The 14,635-nt window shown below is 46.6% G+C and overlaps 6 protein-coding genes across 6 annotated transcripts; 1 reads left to right on the forward strand and 5 right to left on the reverse strand.

Moving 5' to 3' along the window:
• Window positions 1-42: 42 nt before the first annotated feature.
• SPPG_06225 (uncharacterized protein) lies at window positions 43-2,371 on the reverse strand. Its single transcript, XM_016754432.1, has 10 exons — window positions 2,142-2,371; window positions 1,865-2,074; window positions 1,669-1,780; window positions 1,237-1,588; window positions 1,035-1,169; window positions 755-971; window positions 632-670; window positions 452-565; window positions 280-383; window positions 43-220 (listed from the first exon to the last, which is right to left on the reverse strand). The coding sequence occupies exons 1-10, from the start codon at window positions 2,252-2,254 to the stop codon at window positions 81-83; spliced, it is 1,536 nt and encodes a 511-aa protein (XP_016606572.1). The 5' UTR covers window positions 2,255-2,371; the 3' UTR covers window positions 43-80.
• Window positions 2,372-3,404: 1,033 nt separating this feature from the next.
• SPPG_09358 (uncharacterized protein) lies at window positions 3,405-3,886 on the reverse strand. Its single transcript, XM_016757517.1, has one exon. The coding sequence runs from the start codon at window positions 3,770-3,772 to the stop codon at window positions 3,452-3,454; it is 321 nt and encodes a 106-aa protein (XP_016606573.1). The 5' UTR covers window positions 3,773-3,886; the 3' UTR covers window positions 3,405-3,451.
• A 1,476-nt stretch (window positions 3,887-5,362) lies between these two features.
• Window positions 5,363-6,581, reverse strand: SPPG_06226 (uncharacterized protein). Its single transcript, XM_016754433.1, has 2 exons — window positions 5,884-6,581; window positions 5,363-5,812 (listed from the first exon to the last, which is right to left on the reverse strand). The coding sequence occupies exons 1-2, from the start codon at window positions 6,540-6,542 to the stop codon at window positions 5,497-5,499; spliced, it is 975 nt and encodes a 324-aa protein (XP_016606574.1). The 5' UTR covers window positions 6,543-6,581; the 3' UTR covers window positions 5,363-5,496.
• Window positions 6,582-6,744: 163 nt separating this feature from the next.
• On the reverse strand, window positions 6,745-8,087 carry SPPG_06227 (polyubiquitin). Its single transcript, XM_016754434.1, has one exon. The coding sequence runs from the start codon at window positions 7,980-7,982 to the stop codon at window positions 6,837-6,839; it is 1,146 nt and encodes a 381-aa protein (XP_016606575.1). The 5' UTR covers window positions 7,983-8,087; the 3' UTR covers window positions 6,745-6,836.
• Window positions 8,088-9,708: 1,621 nt separating this feature from the next.
• On the forward strand, window positions 9,709-11,940 carry SPPG_06228 (uncharacterized protein). Its single transcript, XM_016754435.1, has 8 exons — window positions 9,709-9,853; window positions 9,930-9,976; window positions 10,051-10,165; window positions 10,325-10,354; window positions 10,432-10,511; window positions 10,573-10,756; window positions 10,822-11,485; window positions 11,555-11,940. The coding sequence occupies exons 1-8, from the start codon at window positions 9,835-9,837 to the stop codon at window positions 11,682-11,684; spliced, it is 1,269 nt and encodes a 422-aa protein (XP_016606576.1). The 5' UTR covers window positions 9,709-9,834; the 3' UTR covers window positions 11,685-11,940.
• Window positions 11,739-14,272, reverse strand: SPPG_06229 (uncharacterized protein). Its single transcript, XM_016754436.1, has 6 exons — window positions 14,132-14,272; window positions 14,011-14,056; window positions 13,492-13,920; window positions 12,891-13,420; window positions 12,259-12,823; window positions 11,739-12,189 (listed from the first exon to the last, which is right to left on the reverse strand). Exons 2-6 carry the CDS (start codon window positions 14,029-14,031, stop codon window positions 12,130-12,132), a joined length of 1,605 nt encoding a protein of 534 aa, XP_016606577.1. The 5' UTR covers window positions 14,032-14,056; window positions 14,132-14,272; the 3' UTR covers window positions 11,739-12,129.
• Window positions 14,273-14,635: the final 363 nt, after the last annotated feature.

The raw sequence follows: 14,635 nt of genomic DNA on the forward strand, positions 1-14,635 counted from the left end.
CTGAGGACATATGTGGAGAAGATAAGAGATCTCTGTGTGATAGTCTGGAAATACTCCATCCACTCATTTATTGCAACAATCTATCGCGGTCCTCCTGACGCCAATCCATTCCCAGACCCAGAAGCATTCTTCCCGCAAGTAGGTGTCAGTGGGAGGGGTCCCGGTGCATTTCCGAACCGTTTTTTGGTTCGTGGAGCTCGTGGGATGGGTTGGTAGCACCCTAAGATACTAATTCAGTGATGGATAAATGGCAAACAAGTAGAATGGATGATAGCATACCCAAATACGACGCATAATTGCTTGTCCTCTCATGCCGGACTGGCCCATCATTGTAAACAAGATCAAATCCACCGACACGAGTCCTAGTTGGTTTGCCTGTATGTCTGCAACCATAGCGCCCAGTTACAAACACAGCACAAGAGCACCATATGCTGATTGAGGGTTAGCTCACCTTCGCTCTAAATCAACGACATCAAAACAATCCTGCAGCATGGCGTGTTTGAGGTCATAGTCGAATTGGGTTTCGGCTGTTAAGGAGGGGGAAGCGTTGACTTCTAGAACCCATCTGTCGTGTGCAAACAAGCAAGGTCAGCTTCGTATGAGTAATGGACTTTTGACGCAATTGTCTTACGGTTTCAGGTTTTGGTCGATGAGGATGTCATAACCATACCTGCCGAGACAAACAAAGCAATCGGTAAACCACATGTAATCAATTCGTGTTGACTTCAAGCTTGAAAATAATCCAAAAACTCACAATTCAAAGCAATGCTTATCGTTAATCATAACCTTTTGCACGCTCATCAAACTCCTCACAACTGAAGCCTCCATTTCCGTAAAGAGTTCATCTACCGCTTTCGCCCCGTACTGGGTTGTCAGATACAATTTTAAATTCCGTAACAGCCATTTACATCCACGGCCAGAGAGGTAATTTGGTGAATGCTTTTGGATGGCGACATTTGTGGCGTGGATATCTGTTGTATGAAGGGTTGGCGGTGTGGTTTTTTGTTGAAATTGACATGCGTTTGTCTACGTACACATGTTGCTAATGTCCTTGGCTTGCATGGAAAACTGCGTATTTGAGAACCGGCAGAATCCATTACGATGGATGTAGACTGTCAGGGGATAATAAGAGGTAACGAGGACATAAATCCGAATATCAAACTTTTTGCCTAAAAACTCAAGGTAGCGTCAGAACCCCCTTGTCCATTGTGGTAAACAAAGGGCGTGTTACCTTACCTCCAATCAAGCAGGGATTTTCAATGTATCTCTGCACAATATACGCCTCGGGCCCGTCCTCTCCATCCTTCTCTCCACGAACATTCCCTCTCACGTCTTTCCTCCACCCCGCAATCTGCGATATTCGATTGATCAAAAAAATCCCCTTCCCTTGCGCCTTTCCAACAGGCTTCATGATCCAGACGCTGCCGGGGTTACGTTTGAACTCTTCTGTGAATAGAGCGTGTTCACCGGGAAGGACGTAGGAAGGGGAGAGAAAGTCGAATTTGAGAGCTTCGGCTTTGCCGTATTCTTTTTCTATGGTTTTTATCATTCTTTTGACGTTCTTTACCAGCAGATCTTTTCGTGTTAACTTGGTTTGACCCAATAAAATTGTAGATAAGCCCATCATGCCTACAGCGAGTGCCTACATATCTGAGAAGTTTGACATACCTCATAGTGATTTCTAAAATGGTTGATCCGCTGGTGCTCTTGCAAATATACATGATCAAACGTCTCATGAACCCAATGTACATCCGCCCAAAAAAAGTCCCAATCCATATCCCTAGGATGTAAAGACCCCATTAATGCGCTGTTCACCAACAGCTTCAAAAGCCTCGGTAGCGAAACCCACTTCATAATCCCTTACCCATCCGTTTCCTTCCACCCACGATCCCTCATAACATCATAAACGGTATTTCTAGATCCAGTGCGAAATCGGATAGGTTGCGCTGCTGGTGGGGTGGATACTGCTGGCGGGGGGAGGAGGCTTATGGTGGGTGTTGACGTACGAACTGTGGTACTGATGGGTGTAGATGGGGACGGTGAGGGGCGGTTGAGCAGCTTGTCAGGAATTTGCCTTTGGCAAATGAGAGGTTATGATCGTGCTTGTTGTAAAGGAATGGTGTTTATTATATGGGACATACCTGCTATCCCCATCTTTTTCACGTTTGGACTGGGAAGATCCGGCCGAGCCAGATCCAGACGAGATGGACAGGGGAGTGGATGACCCACGTTCGCGGTCGGTGCGCGATAGCATTTCTTAGAGCAACCCGAATGACCTTAAATAGAGAATGATGTGTAAAAGAGTTTTTATCTATCGTCTGCTTGAAATCTGGATGTGCGAAAACCCTTCAACATGGCAGATCGTTGGGGCATCGACACGCTTATGTAATGCAAGTTCAGATACAGGATCGGCGCAATTAACCTTGATCGCGAACCGTAAACATGAGGAATGTGTAATTCTCCGTCAATCTCAGCCTACGAGATGCCATTGTAGCTGATTACTGGGGAATGTTGTATGAGCATTTTCCCTTTACTTTCAATGTCGTTGTTAAGGTACTTCTCAATGCAAAGTGTAATTTTCTACGGTGCAGTCAAGCTGCATAACCTGGACTCTACGACTACGAGTTGCAAACCCCCGTATAAATAACATTGTCTACATCACTCACTGCTTTCTCTACAAGCTGATATCTTTCACCATCTATTATCTACACTCTTTGCAATTGTACGTGACGCTAAACATATCATAACCGTGCTTTCAACGACCTACTACAATGTCCTCTCCTGTTCTCCCCCGGGGGACCTACAGCCGCCGCCCATCGTGAAGCCTTTGGAACAGAAAATGCTGATGAAGACTCTGCTGTTGCCGAATCGTTTTGCAGAGTGCGGGCCCGGCTCATCCCATCGGCAACTGCAAGTGTGATGAGTGATGAGCGAGATTGAGAGTTGGGGAGAGGATCCGGTCTGAATGTCCATTCAACTCTACTTTCTATCCACATCCCTTGGGACCCGTTCAAGGCTCCTGGGCAACGGCGTGGCAAGTGCGAGTTTGAGGAGTGTCGCGGTGGCATTTCTGGTAAGGTGATTGAGTTGGACTCGACGGGTTGAAAGACGCGGGGCGACAAAGTTGCGAAGCACAGCCCTTGATACTTTTTTTGGAATGACTTAGCGGTCCGTTCCCCCAATTGCCCCTGGGACTAGCGGTCTAGGAAATAAATGCTCTAAAAAAAAGCATAATATTTATTATTGTTTCCAGCATCGGACGATGTCCGTGGTGGTGGTGATATTGGCCCTGGATCTTGGGCAACTTGCTTTAATAACGTAGTTTTAATATATTAACGCATATTATATTTACAAGAACTTAAAAGACCCTCACTTTGTATGTAGTCAGTCATTATTCTTTTACCATTTTTTTTGTCATTTTTTGCTGTCGCTTTCCTTTGTCATAACCCATCTAATAGCGATCATAATAGAAATCTGTAATTGCCCCTCCGCAAAGTGGGCCTGTGATGCAAATTACACGACACACTAGCTGCGTTGTGTAAAACCAGCCCTGGTGTCGAGAGAGGCTTCTCTTTGTCGACGAACCACCTACCGCATCTGTGCGGGGAGTGATATCTGAACTCAAACGCCTCTGTTCGAGGCATTTACAGCAGAATTTTTTTCGTAGCTGAGCCCAAGGCTTTCTCCGACTTGAATTCTTTTTGAGCAGTTGGGGATTTATAGCCTTGTTCAGGCTAATGGCTGTAGATTGAACGCAGTCACTATTCGACATTACCCTGCTGCGGCTGCCGATGTCTGGCGTGTCGCGCACGGTATCGAATTTGCTGTCTGCTTTTGCTGTCGTCTACATTGGCTCACACTTCTCAATTTGCTTGTCAAACTCTCGTCATACCTCCAAAAGTATTTCATCCAGAATATAGATGGGAACGTATCTGGGAGGTAGGGGAGTGGTGTCCAGCCACTTTAAACCTCCCCCCATCACGTCTTTCCCCCAGCGTATCGCTTGCCTTTTTAAAATATCGCAATTCCGTTATCTCTCGTAGACAGCAAAAAGGCTCCTTTATTCGTCCTTTACAGAATAATAAAGAATCGAAAGTGGAGGACTTTCGGACTGAGCATGCTTATCTAATCATGAACCGACATGTGCCTTGGGTCGTAACTCAGCATCATCACGGGTGGATATACAGGTGACCAGTGTGATTTTATCGAAACAAGATTGTGCTGGTTCTTGTTGTGTTTCCGATGGTCATGAGCGCACTAGTAAATGTAATGAAGCTCATTTATGTTTTGTATGGATAGATGGAGAATTTCAAGCTATACAGCTGTGTGTTGAAGAGCAAGATTAGAGAGTAAAACCAGAATGTCCAAGAATTCGTTCGTAATTGCAGCTTTCGCATCCCATCTATGTCGTTGTAAGGTTTATCATGAATGTAGTGGCATGTTTTGCTGCGTTTGTATTCGAGTTGTTGCAGGAAAGAAGGGTAAACTCCCCCCAATGTAAGGCCTGATGTGTGCTGCTGAAACCCAGGTTTTATGCAAGTAACGCCGGAACCCCAAAGACTATCATACTCATACTCAAAAGCTCAGCAACTGGTAACCCAAAGCCTAAAAGACCCGTTCTCGTGAGTTCCATCCCTTTTCGTAGCGGTCTTTTTGAAAGCACGTCTGATGACACAACCAACAAACGCGCCACTCTAAAGGATTGTGTTTTGCAAAGGCATAACGGGCTCGAGAAAAAGGGACACTTTAGGTCTTCAAGAGTCACGCGCACCTTTGACGAGGAGAGTATATAAAGGGAAAGGCAGCATCGTTTTTACTCTCTTCGTCTCGCCATAACAAGCAAACCATTTGATAACTTTTGTTACAAGCAATAACGGAGCACATTTACCAAACAATCCAATCGATGGACCGCACATCTTCTAACCGACAAGAGCAGTCCGCTACGACCCCCACCAACTATTATCCTGTCTCAGGAAACACTACTCCAACCTTTGAACCTCCTATTTCGATTCCGACGTCGACGACCACCACCACCAATGCGACATCGAGTTCCAATGCAACTGGATCATCCTGGACGAGCATGTTTAGGAGGTCCTCTTTGACCAGCTTTGGAATTGATAGGGGTAATGGAAAAGAAATCCTCGCTGAGGGGATGGAAGGAGCGTTCCTGAGTTGAACGGCGCCATGTGTAAATATTATGCGAGTGACCGTTGGGAGATTGCATTGTGGCAAAAAAGGTTTCGCTCGAATGTCTATATTTTTCCAGAACAAGGTTGTAAATGATATTCGTTATGGCATCAATTGTGTGTGAACTGTTTCAGACTTGTCCATCTCGTGACGTCCAGTTTTTTGCCAACGGTGGTCAAAAGATTATAGTCTGTATATTGAGGAATATGTATATCCATGTAATCATATCAGTACCTTTTATAAGGCTACCACGCTGTAACAACTACACATCCAATCCATTAGGTGTCATTATTCTCGTACGTTCCTTCCTCACGCTCTGGGAGTCCCAACAATCCACATAACCTCCCAGAATCCGCCCAAGATACTGCCCGTCTCAACCTTCCACATGTACTTGTCCTTTCCGCTCACCCCCTCAACGACGGCCTTGAGTTCCTTTTCCGAACGGGAGGAGAGAGATGCAGCAACTGAATCCAAGACAGCCACACAGGGAATCACTGGCGTGCAAAATGTAAAGAATAGACGACCTGGTGTTGGGTATCGGAGTGAAAGATAGCACATGATGAGAGGGAGAAGGGTCAACTGGAAAGAGAGATTGAAGAGTGTGGGAGGCGGACTGTCAAAAATACTATTGAAGAGAAAGAGTAGCTCAGAACTGAAAGGCAAGAATAAAAAAAAGATTACTCAAAATCGACATACCAAATGGCATGTCCATTCTTGACAGCATCCTCCAAAATACTCTTACACTCCTCATTCGAAAACTGATGAAATTCCCCAACCATCAACCTCAAAGCGGATGTAGCACGTTGCACCTCTGCAACATGTTGAGCAACCTGTTTCCCCGCCCGCCGTCCCATAGTAGTATTTATCACTTTCTTGGGCCCTCGTTTGGGCGTGGTCGGTGTGCTCGGAAGAAGGGATTCATCTGGCTGCGCGGGAGGCGGAGTGAGACTCGGAGGAACACATGTCGGCAAGATGGGCGTGGAAATGTATGTCAGACTCGGTGGTAGCTGGATGGGTGGGCTCGTCGGGTTAGGGTCTGTCAATAGAATCTCTAGCTTCCCTAGTGACGGTGACTCTGCTTCCCGGAGTAGCGTTTCGGCTATTCGAGCCATGCCTGTGCCCCCTGCGCAAAGTTGTACGATACGAGACCCTCCAATCTTTCTGAGAGTGGACTTTAACGTCGGGACAAGGTGTTCCGTAGGCGGTGTGTAGACACTTGGCACCGAAATAGGCAGCTCCAGCGTCCATAGTTTCCTTAAAAGAAAAGTAACGTGCTCGCGAAGACCTTCTGGAAACAGTGGATGAGAGGATAAAGGTGGAACATGGCAGCGGTGGGCTGTAAGGGGAGTTGACATGACAAGAATGAGATGGAAGTCAAGTCAAAAGCAAGAGATGCAAGACTGTCAAAAAGAAACGGCAGCGCGAGGACATCCGTCGCGGTTGGTGCTTATGTAATAACTTGATTAGTATGACTGTGCCATAAACGCTGTGAATCAACATGTGAAAGCGACACGAGGGAATTCAAACAAATTGTTTGGATGGGCAACGCAAAAAGAATAACAAGCAAAAGGCAATGCAAAATATATTCACATCAATAATCTTTCAGCAATATTGTTTTCTTTACAAGATTCAAACTTCAGCAGCTACATTTAGTTTCCACCACGAAGACGAAGCACAAGATGGAGGGTGCTCTCCTTCTGAATGTTGTAGTCGGACAAAGTCCTGCCGTCTTCCAACTGCTTACCAGCAAAGATCAAACGCTGCTGGTCCGGGGGGATACCCTCCTTGTCCTGAATTTTGGCCTTTACATTCTCAATGGTATCCGATGACTCGACTTCGAGCGTAATGGTCTTGCCGGTAAGGGTCTTGACAAAGATTTGCATACCACCACGGAGGCGGAGCACGAGATGAAGCGTCGACTCCTTCTGAATGTTGTAGTCAGACAAGGTACGGCCATCTTCCAATTGCTTTCCAGCGAAAATGAGCCGTTGCTGGTCTGGGGGAATGCCCTCCTTGTCCTGGATCTTCGCCTTCACGTTCTCAATGGTGTCAGAGGACTCGACTTCGAGTGTGATTGTTTTGCCAGTAAGAGTCTTGACGAAAATTTGCATACCACCACGAAGACGAAGGACAAGGTGAAGGGTCGATTCTTTTTGGATGTTGTAGTCGGACAAGGTGCGGCCGTCCTCGAGTTGCTTGCCGGCGAAAATCAAACGTTGCTGGTCTGGGGGGATACCCTCCTTGTCTTGAATCTTGGCCTTGACGTTCTCGATCGTGTCAGACGATTCGACTTCCAAAGTGATTGTTTTGCCGGTGAGAGTCTTGACAAAGATTTGCATACCACCACGAAGACGGAGGACAAGGTGAAGGGTCGACTCTTTTTGGATGTTGTAGTCCGAAAGGGTGCGTCCGTCCTCAAGCTGCTTTCCGGCGAAAATGAGACGTTGCTGGTCTGGGGGAATGCCCTCCTTGTCTTGAATCTTGGCCTTGACGTTCTCAATGGTGTCAGAGGATTCGACTTCCAAAGTGATAGTCTTGCCAGTGAGAGTCTTGACAAAGATTTGCATACCACCACGAAGACGGAGGACGAGATGGAGGGTGGACTCCTTTTGAATGTTGTAGTCAGAGAGGGTGCGGCCGTCCTCGAGTTGCTTGCCGGCGAAAATCAAACGTTGCTGGTCCGGGGGAATTCCTTCCTTGTCTTGAATCTTGGCCTTGACATTCTCGATGGTGTCAGACGATTCAACCTCAAGGGTGATAGTCTTTCCCGTAAGAGTCTTCACAAAGATTTGCATAGTGGGTCAAAGTAGAAAAAAAAAGGTTGTTGTGGGTAGAGCGATGAGCGATGGAGAGATGAAAGAAACGGGGGGAAAGCTGATGGGGTGGCCCTATTTATAGACGTGGATAAACCAAGGGGCTCCAAACGCGCGCAGTTGTTCTTATCAAATCGCCCCCGTCGGATTCCATCATGTGATTCACTTGCGCCATAATTTAAACAGTCATACTTGCCTAAAGAAGTAATAGTGCCATAAATAAGCCGCATGATGTAATACGCATGACTAACTCTAAATCCAAGCTCCGCTGCTTTTTGCCAAGGGCTTTTGATTCGCCATATGGACATGTTGGGGGTTTGTTTTTGAGATAAGATGGGGAGCTTTTAGGGAGCAAGGTCTGGCTTCTCCCAGCAGCATGAACTTTCACAGCATAAACAATGCGGCAAGTGTTTAGTGTCTCAACAGGCAGGATAAGCAAACCTTGCGGCAAAGACCGAGCAATTGTTCTACTGATTAGTCAATAGATATCATTTCCAAAGATCACGGTTTTGTGTATAAGTGCTTGATGCATGTCTTTCGGTACATCCTCGGCACAGCGTTGCGTAATGGAGATAAAATATCTTATTACGCCAGCATGGCATAGTATCCAAACTGATTACAATTCTCCTCATGTACTGTTAGGGTAAGCAGAGTTTGTATTTTTGGATAAACGCGATGGCAAAACTTTATGGAGATGCCAAGCGCTGGCCGAGATTCGACAAATTAGGCACTAACAATTTGAACCGCGGGCATCGCTTCCAGCCTGGTGAACGCGGTACATTGGGGATAACAAGCATCAGTAGACAATTGATTCCTCAGATATTCAGCAGATGAATAATCACTAATGGCCCTTATAAAATCTCTAACGGTCATCCAGCGCTATTCACGAATGATTATTGCTGTCTCAACGCCTTCCAGTTTACACTTGCTTCAAAATATCTGGTGATGTCCCACCGTGATGCCGTGGTTTTTACAAGAAGCGAAAGGTTCTACCACGCATGCCTTGCGTGATTTCGGCATATCTCATCCGTTCACACTCAAAGAATGCCCATCAATGTCAGGAAGCCTACCCGGCCTGACCATACGGCAAAACGCTTAGCAGAATTAGCCTGGAGATGCTCGACGCTAGTATTCAACAGCGAGCAATGAATACTCGCAGTGTACTGGTTGAAAGCGTTCCATTATTCCTTTCCACTAATGGGCAGTAAAGATTACGCAGCTTCAGCAATAACTGGTTTTCCTACAGCAACCATCGAGAGGCCGCGACAGGCTTCTGAATAGATTGATTCTGAAGTATGCTGTATTAGTGATGCAGACACGCGCCAGGCGTCCGCGAAGGCCTTCGCTCGCCATCGTCTTTCTGCAATCGTTCTTTGATGCGCCGCAGCTCACGCAGCGTTTCAATATCGCATGGTGCCCACCATTTTCACAAAAGATGCCCGTGTTCTGTGAATTCAAGAAGCATCATTTTGGGCCCTCTTCCATGGTGTCGCCTGACTAGTCGTACTCGCAGCCGTTTTCAGGCCCGCGGGAGAGCCCACAGAAAAGGCGAAAAGCAAATGCGGAACGAACGTGATTATTTGGATGCAATTTGACTACATGAACATTGTGAGAGGGAAGGCTTCAGATTAAATGCAATGCACAGCCACCACTGTATCATCACGTGTGAGTAGCTGTGACCATCCCGAGTAATCATCCGATGATCCACCAATTTGTTGGGGACAAGCGGACTTGCCAGCGTTCATCACCACTTTCCATTCGCAGATCTATGCTTGTGCAAAACTAGGATTTTGTAACCTGCCTTTGCGAGAGTGTACGATTTGACTTGGAGGACATGAACAGACAACAGCAAGGTTTGGAAGGCGCTTTTTTCTAATTTCATGAACCGCAAATACAGTGCCAATTTGACTGACGCTCGTGCCATTACAGATAAAAGCACCCAGCGCCATTTATTCAACCTCATACGACACACTCAGGTAGGTCATGGAACTGTTATTATTAAGCTCAAAGTCTTGCAAGCTAATGAAATTGGATTTTTGACCCTTGCCAGATCCTGCCCACTGAGAAAATACCGTCATCCGAAAGATGCAAACGACGAGCCTCGGTAGCGATTATTATCCGGGTACGACCGAATTCAGTGGTCGGACCTATCAATGAGACGGCTTGTAAGTACGAGCAGGACTGATGCTGTCAGTCACGTGATGTGGGCTAGGAAAGAGCTGTTGGGCTTGAGCGTTCCGAGGGAAATGAGTGGGGGGCATGGCCTACCTTTATACACAAAAATGGGGCTGCCAGAAGATATCATATTAACTCTTTCCTTGCAGCTATACAAGACCCGTTGGATTTCCTAAAACGTAAGTGTTAATCTTTATGAACGGGCTTAATGGTCGTGCCATCTACTGCTTCTAACCAGCTGATTGCATACAATCAGTCGACTGGGTAAAATCCGGAGAACCTGAAATCCTCTATGTCCGACGTGCCGTCAATCCGCGCGACAAATGGAGTGGACACGTAGGTTTACGCGAATAATCTGCTGTAATTTAACCTTCTCTTAAAACCGCGCATATTTTAGATGGCATTTCCAGGCGGGAAAGCAGAAGCGGAGGAAACGGATCAGGAAGCCGCTGAAAGAGAAACCCTGGAGGAAATTGGGTTGGATTTGCGAGGGCCAGGATTTGCCTGTCTGGGTGCATTAGACGATCGCGAAATCAAGCCACCAGCTAGCGGAAAGCCGATCATGATTCTATGTCCTTTTGGTAGATATACCTTATTTGCGATCATCTGGATTATTCGTGTTGTGGAATCTAATCGCATTGTACAGTGTACCTACAGTTGACTCCCTCCACTCCCCCTCTAACGCTCACGCCGGAAGAAATCGCCTCAATTCACTGGATTCCCCTCTCCTTCTTCTTTGCAGCTGCCCGCGATAATCGACGGTGGCGACTGATCAGCTTCCCCATAGCACGTCACCTCCTCCCCGCTCGCGTCCTGGCAGGCGGCATTTCTGGTTCCTCAGCACCCCGATGGCGCACCTGGATCCACGTAGGATTAGAAAAGTCTCTGACATATCTCTTGGGCTCGTACAGTTACCGCGGGGTTCTCCTTCCAACCACCGCCGGCGAGATCGTTACCCCCCTTCAAACACCAGTGACACCCCATGTTCCGCACGCTCATGTTCTTGGTAAAGAAGAGGAAGCTAAAGCCCATGCTGGCCAATCCACATCCTCCCGGCTCCTGTTGTGGGGCCTGACACTATGGATGACGAGCGATCTGATTGATTTGTGTCATGATCCTAGCGAAGTTCCCGTCGTGGCTTTATCAGAATTGGGTGCGCCTCGGTACAGTCAAAAGGACATTGATTGGTTTTTTGGGCTTTTGGCACGTCAGCTAGGCGCAGGCGGGAACGGCGGTGTGCAAAGTGGGGCGGGGTCTGGAGGGACCGTGGGACGCGTGAAGCGGAAACCAGCTGTTAGTGTTACCGAGAGGTATGGTTAACTACCATTTGTGCACAATTCTTTCTGCATTACTCATCCTCAAGGTTTCCCCCACGCCAGACCGAAATTGGAGTACTACCAAGCCATCCGCATTTCCGTCGCAACCGCTATGACGCTGCGGGCAGTAGTGACGTGGGTAGTTGTCCGCCACCTACGGAAAGTGCGAGAATGGTGTCTCGCTGTTCTGTAACTGATGTGAGCATATATCTCCCTACCTATTCCACCTGTTTTCGTATATATAGTTAATTTATATTATCAAATATCGGATGATTTGAGTTTCTGATCTTAGTCAAGGAACGAAATCTGTTAAAACATTGTGACCAGATAATTCATTGTCTAAAAAACATTTCAGAACAATTTCCATCCTTCCCGGTCGGCAAGCAACAAGGAAAGACTATGTACTGTTCGTATTCTTACAAGAGTTTGAGGTCTTTAATAAATAGCAAAAAAAAAAAAAAAAAAAGAAAAAAAAAACGGGTTCACTCGAATCCAACAAGTCGAGGTTGGACCAGCAAATACATGAGATTCTAAAATCAGATGAGGACAACAGGCAGGCTTTGAGAGGTTTCGTGTGGCGCCTTATGAGTGCACCATGAGTACGATAACCGGAACCGGTCATCATGAGGTCTTTGAAATTATGCCTGTGTGGTAGTCCAGAATTCACGGCAGTACATGACAGCAAGGAGTGGTGGGCCCTGGATACAACAGGTGGAAACCAAGGTTAATAATGTCACTTTTGATAATATTTACAGCGTGCGACTTACCAAATAAATGCCCCACCAAAAGAACGCATTCCCAATCCTTGGATATTTCTTCAATTTACTCCATCTCGATAGTATAATCAACGGAATCTGGATCATCTGCATCGTAAACAGGTACATCCTCACTCTCTTCGCCAAGACATACATGACCAACTCATGCAAGCAACTCGACAAGAAGAACGTCAAAAACGTTGCATTTTGTTTCGAGAACTTGTATGTGGAGATACTCTCCAAGTAAACGTGGCGTAAAAGGAATTCGTGAACAGGTTTATTCCATTTCCGTGCGTACTCGTCAAAAGTCACACTGTTCCACCAGTCATCGTAAAATTCGCGGTCAGCGAAGCGGGTGATTTCGGCGAACCAGTTACAGATGCATTCAAAGATGAGGTAAAAGAGGAGCATGTAGCAGACCATGAAAGGGAGGATGAGGTGAGTGACGGATTCGAAAAAGGTGAGTGTGTCCATGCGGTTAAGGACAGGGTAAATGTAGTTTTCGACGGTAACGTAGAGAATCATTATGATTCCGATGACGCCAATGCCTTTCTCGAAAACGTACCAAGGACGAATTCTAATGAAGATGCCAAATCTTAGGAGTTGGAAATGCATAGAACACCTTGATTGGTTAAGGTACGTACCGATCCGTCCGTGGATACTCCAGCTCGTACACCAGAGAAGGCACCAAAAGATAATCCATGAAATTCAGAAAAGTTACATTCTCGGGAAACTTTGTATTTCCCTTACACAGCTCGACCTGCAAATCCTGTGCTTTTTGTCTCAATTCCTCCCACTCTGCATTCAATCCTTCCAACTCTGGGGCATCGTCCCCCAGTTTCTTCATTTTCCCTGCAATCTTGTCCATCTTGTTCTCGCATTCGATAAATTTCGCATTGCGATGCAACATCTCGTTGTTGTACGCCATATAGGAATGTTGCTTCATCAGCATGGAAATAGAGTGGAGAGTGAAGAAACCACTCTGGGTCCAAGTCCAATCGTTGTGGAAAACCCAGTAAAGACAAAAGAAGAACCAGGCAGTTTGGTAGAGATGTTGGACGACCCGTGTGAGAGATCGGGGAAGCCAGCCAGCAATAAAAAGCTTCTCGATAATGACGACACTGAAAAGGCTGGCAATGAGTGCCATCTCAGAGTAAAGAAGAACCCAGAATCCCTAGTGCGAGGACGCCTGTGAGAAATCGATCTTGAAGGGTTTGAAAGTGGCACCACTAGAGAGACACGTACCTCTGAGAACATGGTCGCAAATAACGCTCTCCCAACAGGCTGTCCATTCTTTCTCCAATTCAGATACAAACTCGATGACATTGAGTACGCCATCGTCATCCAGAACAACGTGAAGAAGCCTCTCAGGGGATTCTTTGTCTTTTCCAACATCTCCCAATCCAATGGCGATGGTCGTGGGGTAAACGAATTCTTTCGAGGACGAGTATCACGTCCCCATCTTCTAATACCGGCTTCCGACGGTTGAAGGTCGTCCTTGCGGTCATTCGGCGTCCCAGGCGGTGAAACACGCGTGACGAGTTTTCCTTCTACCGTTGTAGCAGTTTCCAAGAAGGGACCATTTGCGAGTGCTTTCGCAGCTCTGTCCTTTTCTTTGAGTGATCTTTTGCGAGTAAGCGTAACCGGCGGGACCGCCGTGGACGCTCCGTTGGCCTATGAAAGCCAGTCTTTTGTGAGTAAATGAGATCAAAGAGACAACCCCATTCCCCTCGCACCCAAACCACTCTCTCTGTTCACACACACCTTGTTCTCATCTGAACTCATAGTGAGACGAGAATCCTACAAACCACTACACGCGAAACGCTCACGGTGAGTTCCTTTTTTCTCCAATACATTTCACAAAAAACACAAAGTAAGCACTCACTCAGTTCAAGTAACAAATAAGTCGACGCTCAAAATGTTCTAAAATGACTTTAAGTCGTTCGTCGTCGTCGTCCTTAAATAGCCTATTCTCTTTTTGTTTATCGTCCAACTTTCGGTGGAAGCAATTTCCCATAGGCAGGTGTGAGTCACGCGTCTGTTTGATGGCAGCAAGTTGGCGCTACTCGTTTTCAAAATGGATCGTTCAAGCAGGAAAAAAAACGGAAATTTCAAATACAGCACACAAGCGCTTTGGGGATGTTGACAAAATGGACGCAAAAGCGATGAATTCCTTCGCCCGGCTTGCAAACGGCAGAACTCGCCGTGTCAGCAATAAAGATAAGCGGATCGGGGTATCCGTTTTTGATTTGGGGTTAGGGAGGTGATCTGCTGCAAGACGTGCAGATCCAGGGCTTTTTTTAAGGACGCCATTGTTGCTTAAATTATGGACACTAGGTATGACGGTTTCTATGCACTTTGCATTTAGGAAAGCACCAAGGATGCATCA

This window comes from Spizellomyces punctatus (assembly GCF_000182565.1).
Source record: "Spizellomyces punctatus DAOM BR117 chromosome Unknown supercont1.11, whole genome shotgun sequence".
Lineage (NCBI taxonomy): Eukaryota > Fungi > Chytridiomycota > Chytridiomycetes > Spizellomycetales > Spizellomycetaceae > Spizellomyces > Spizellomyces punctatus.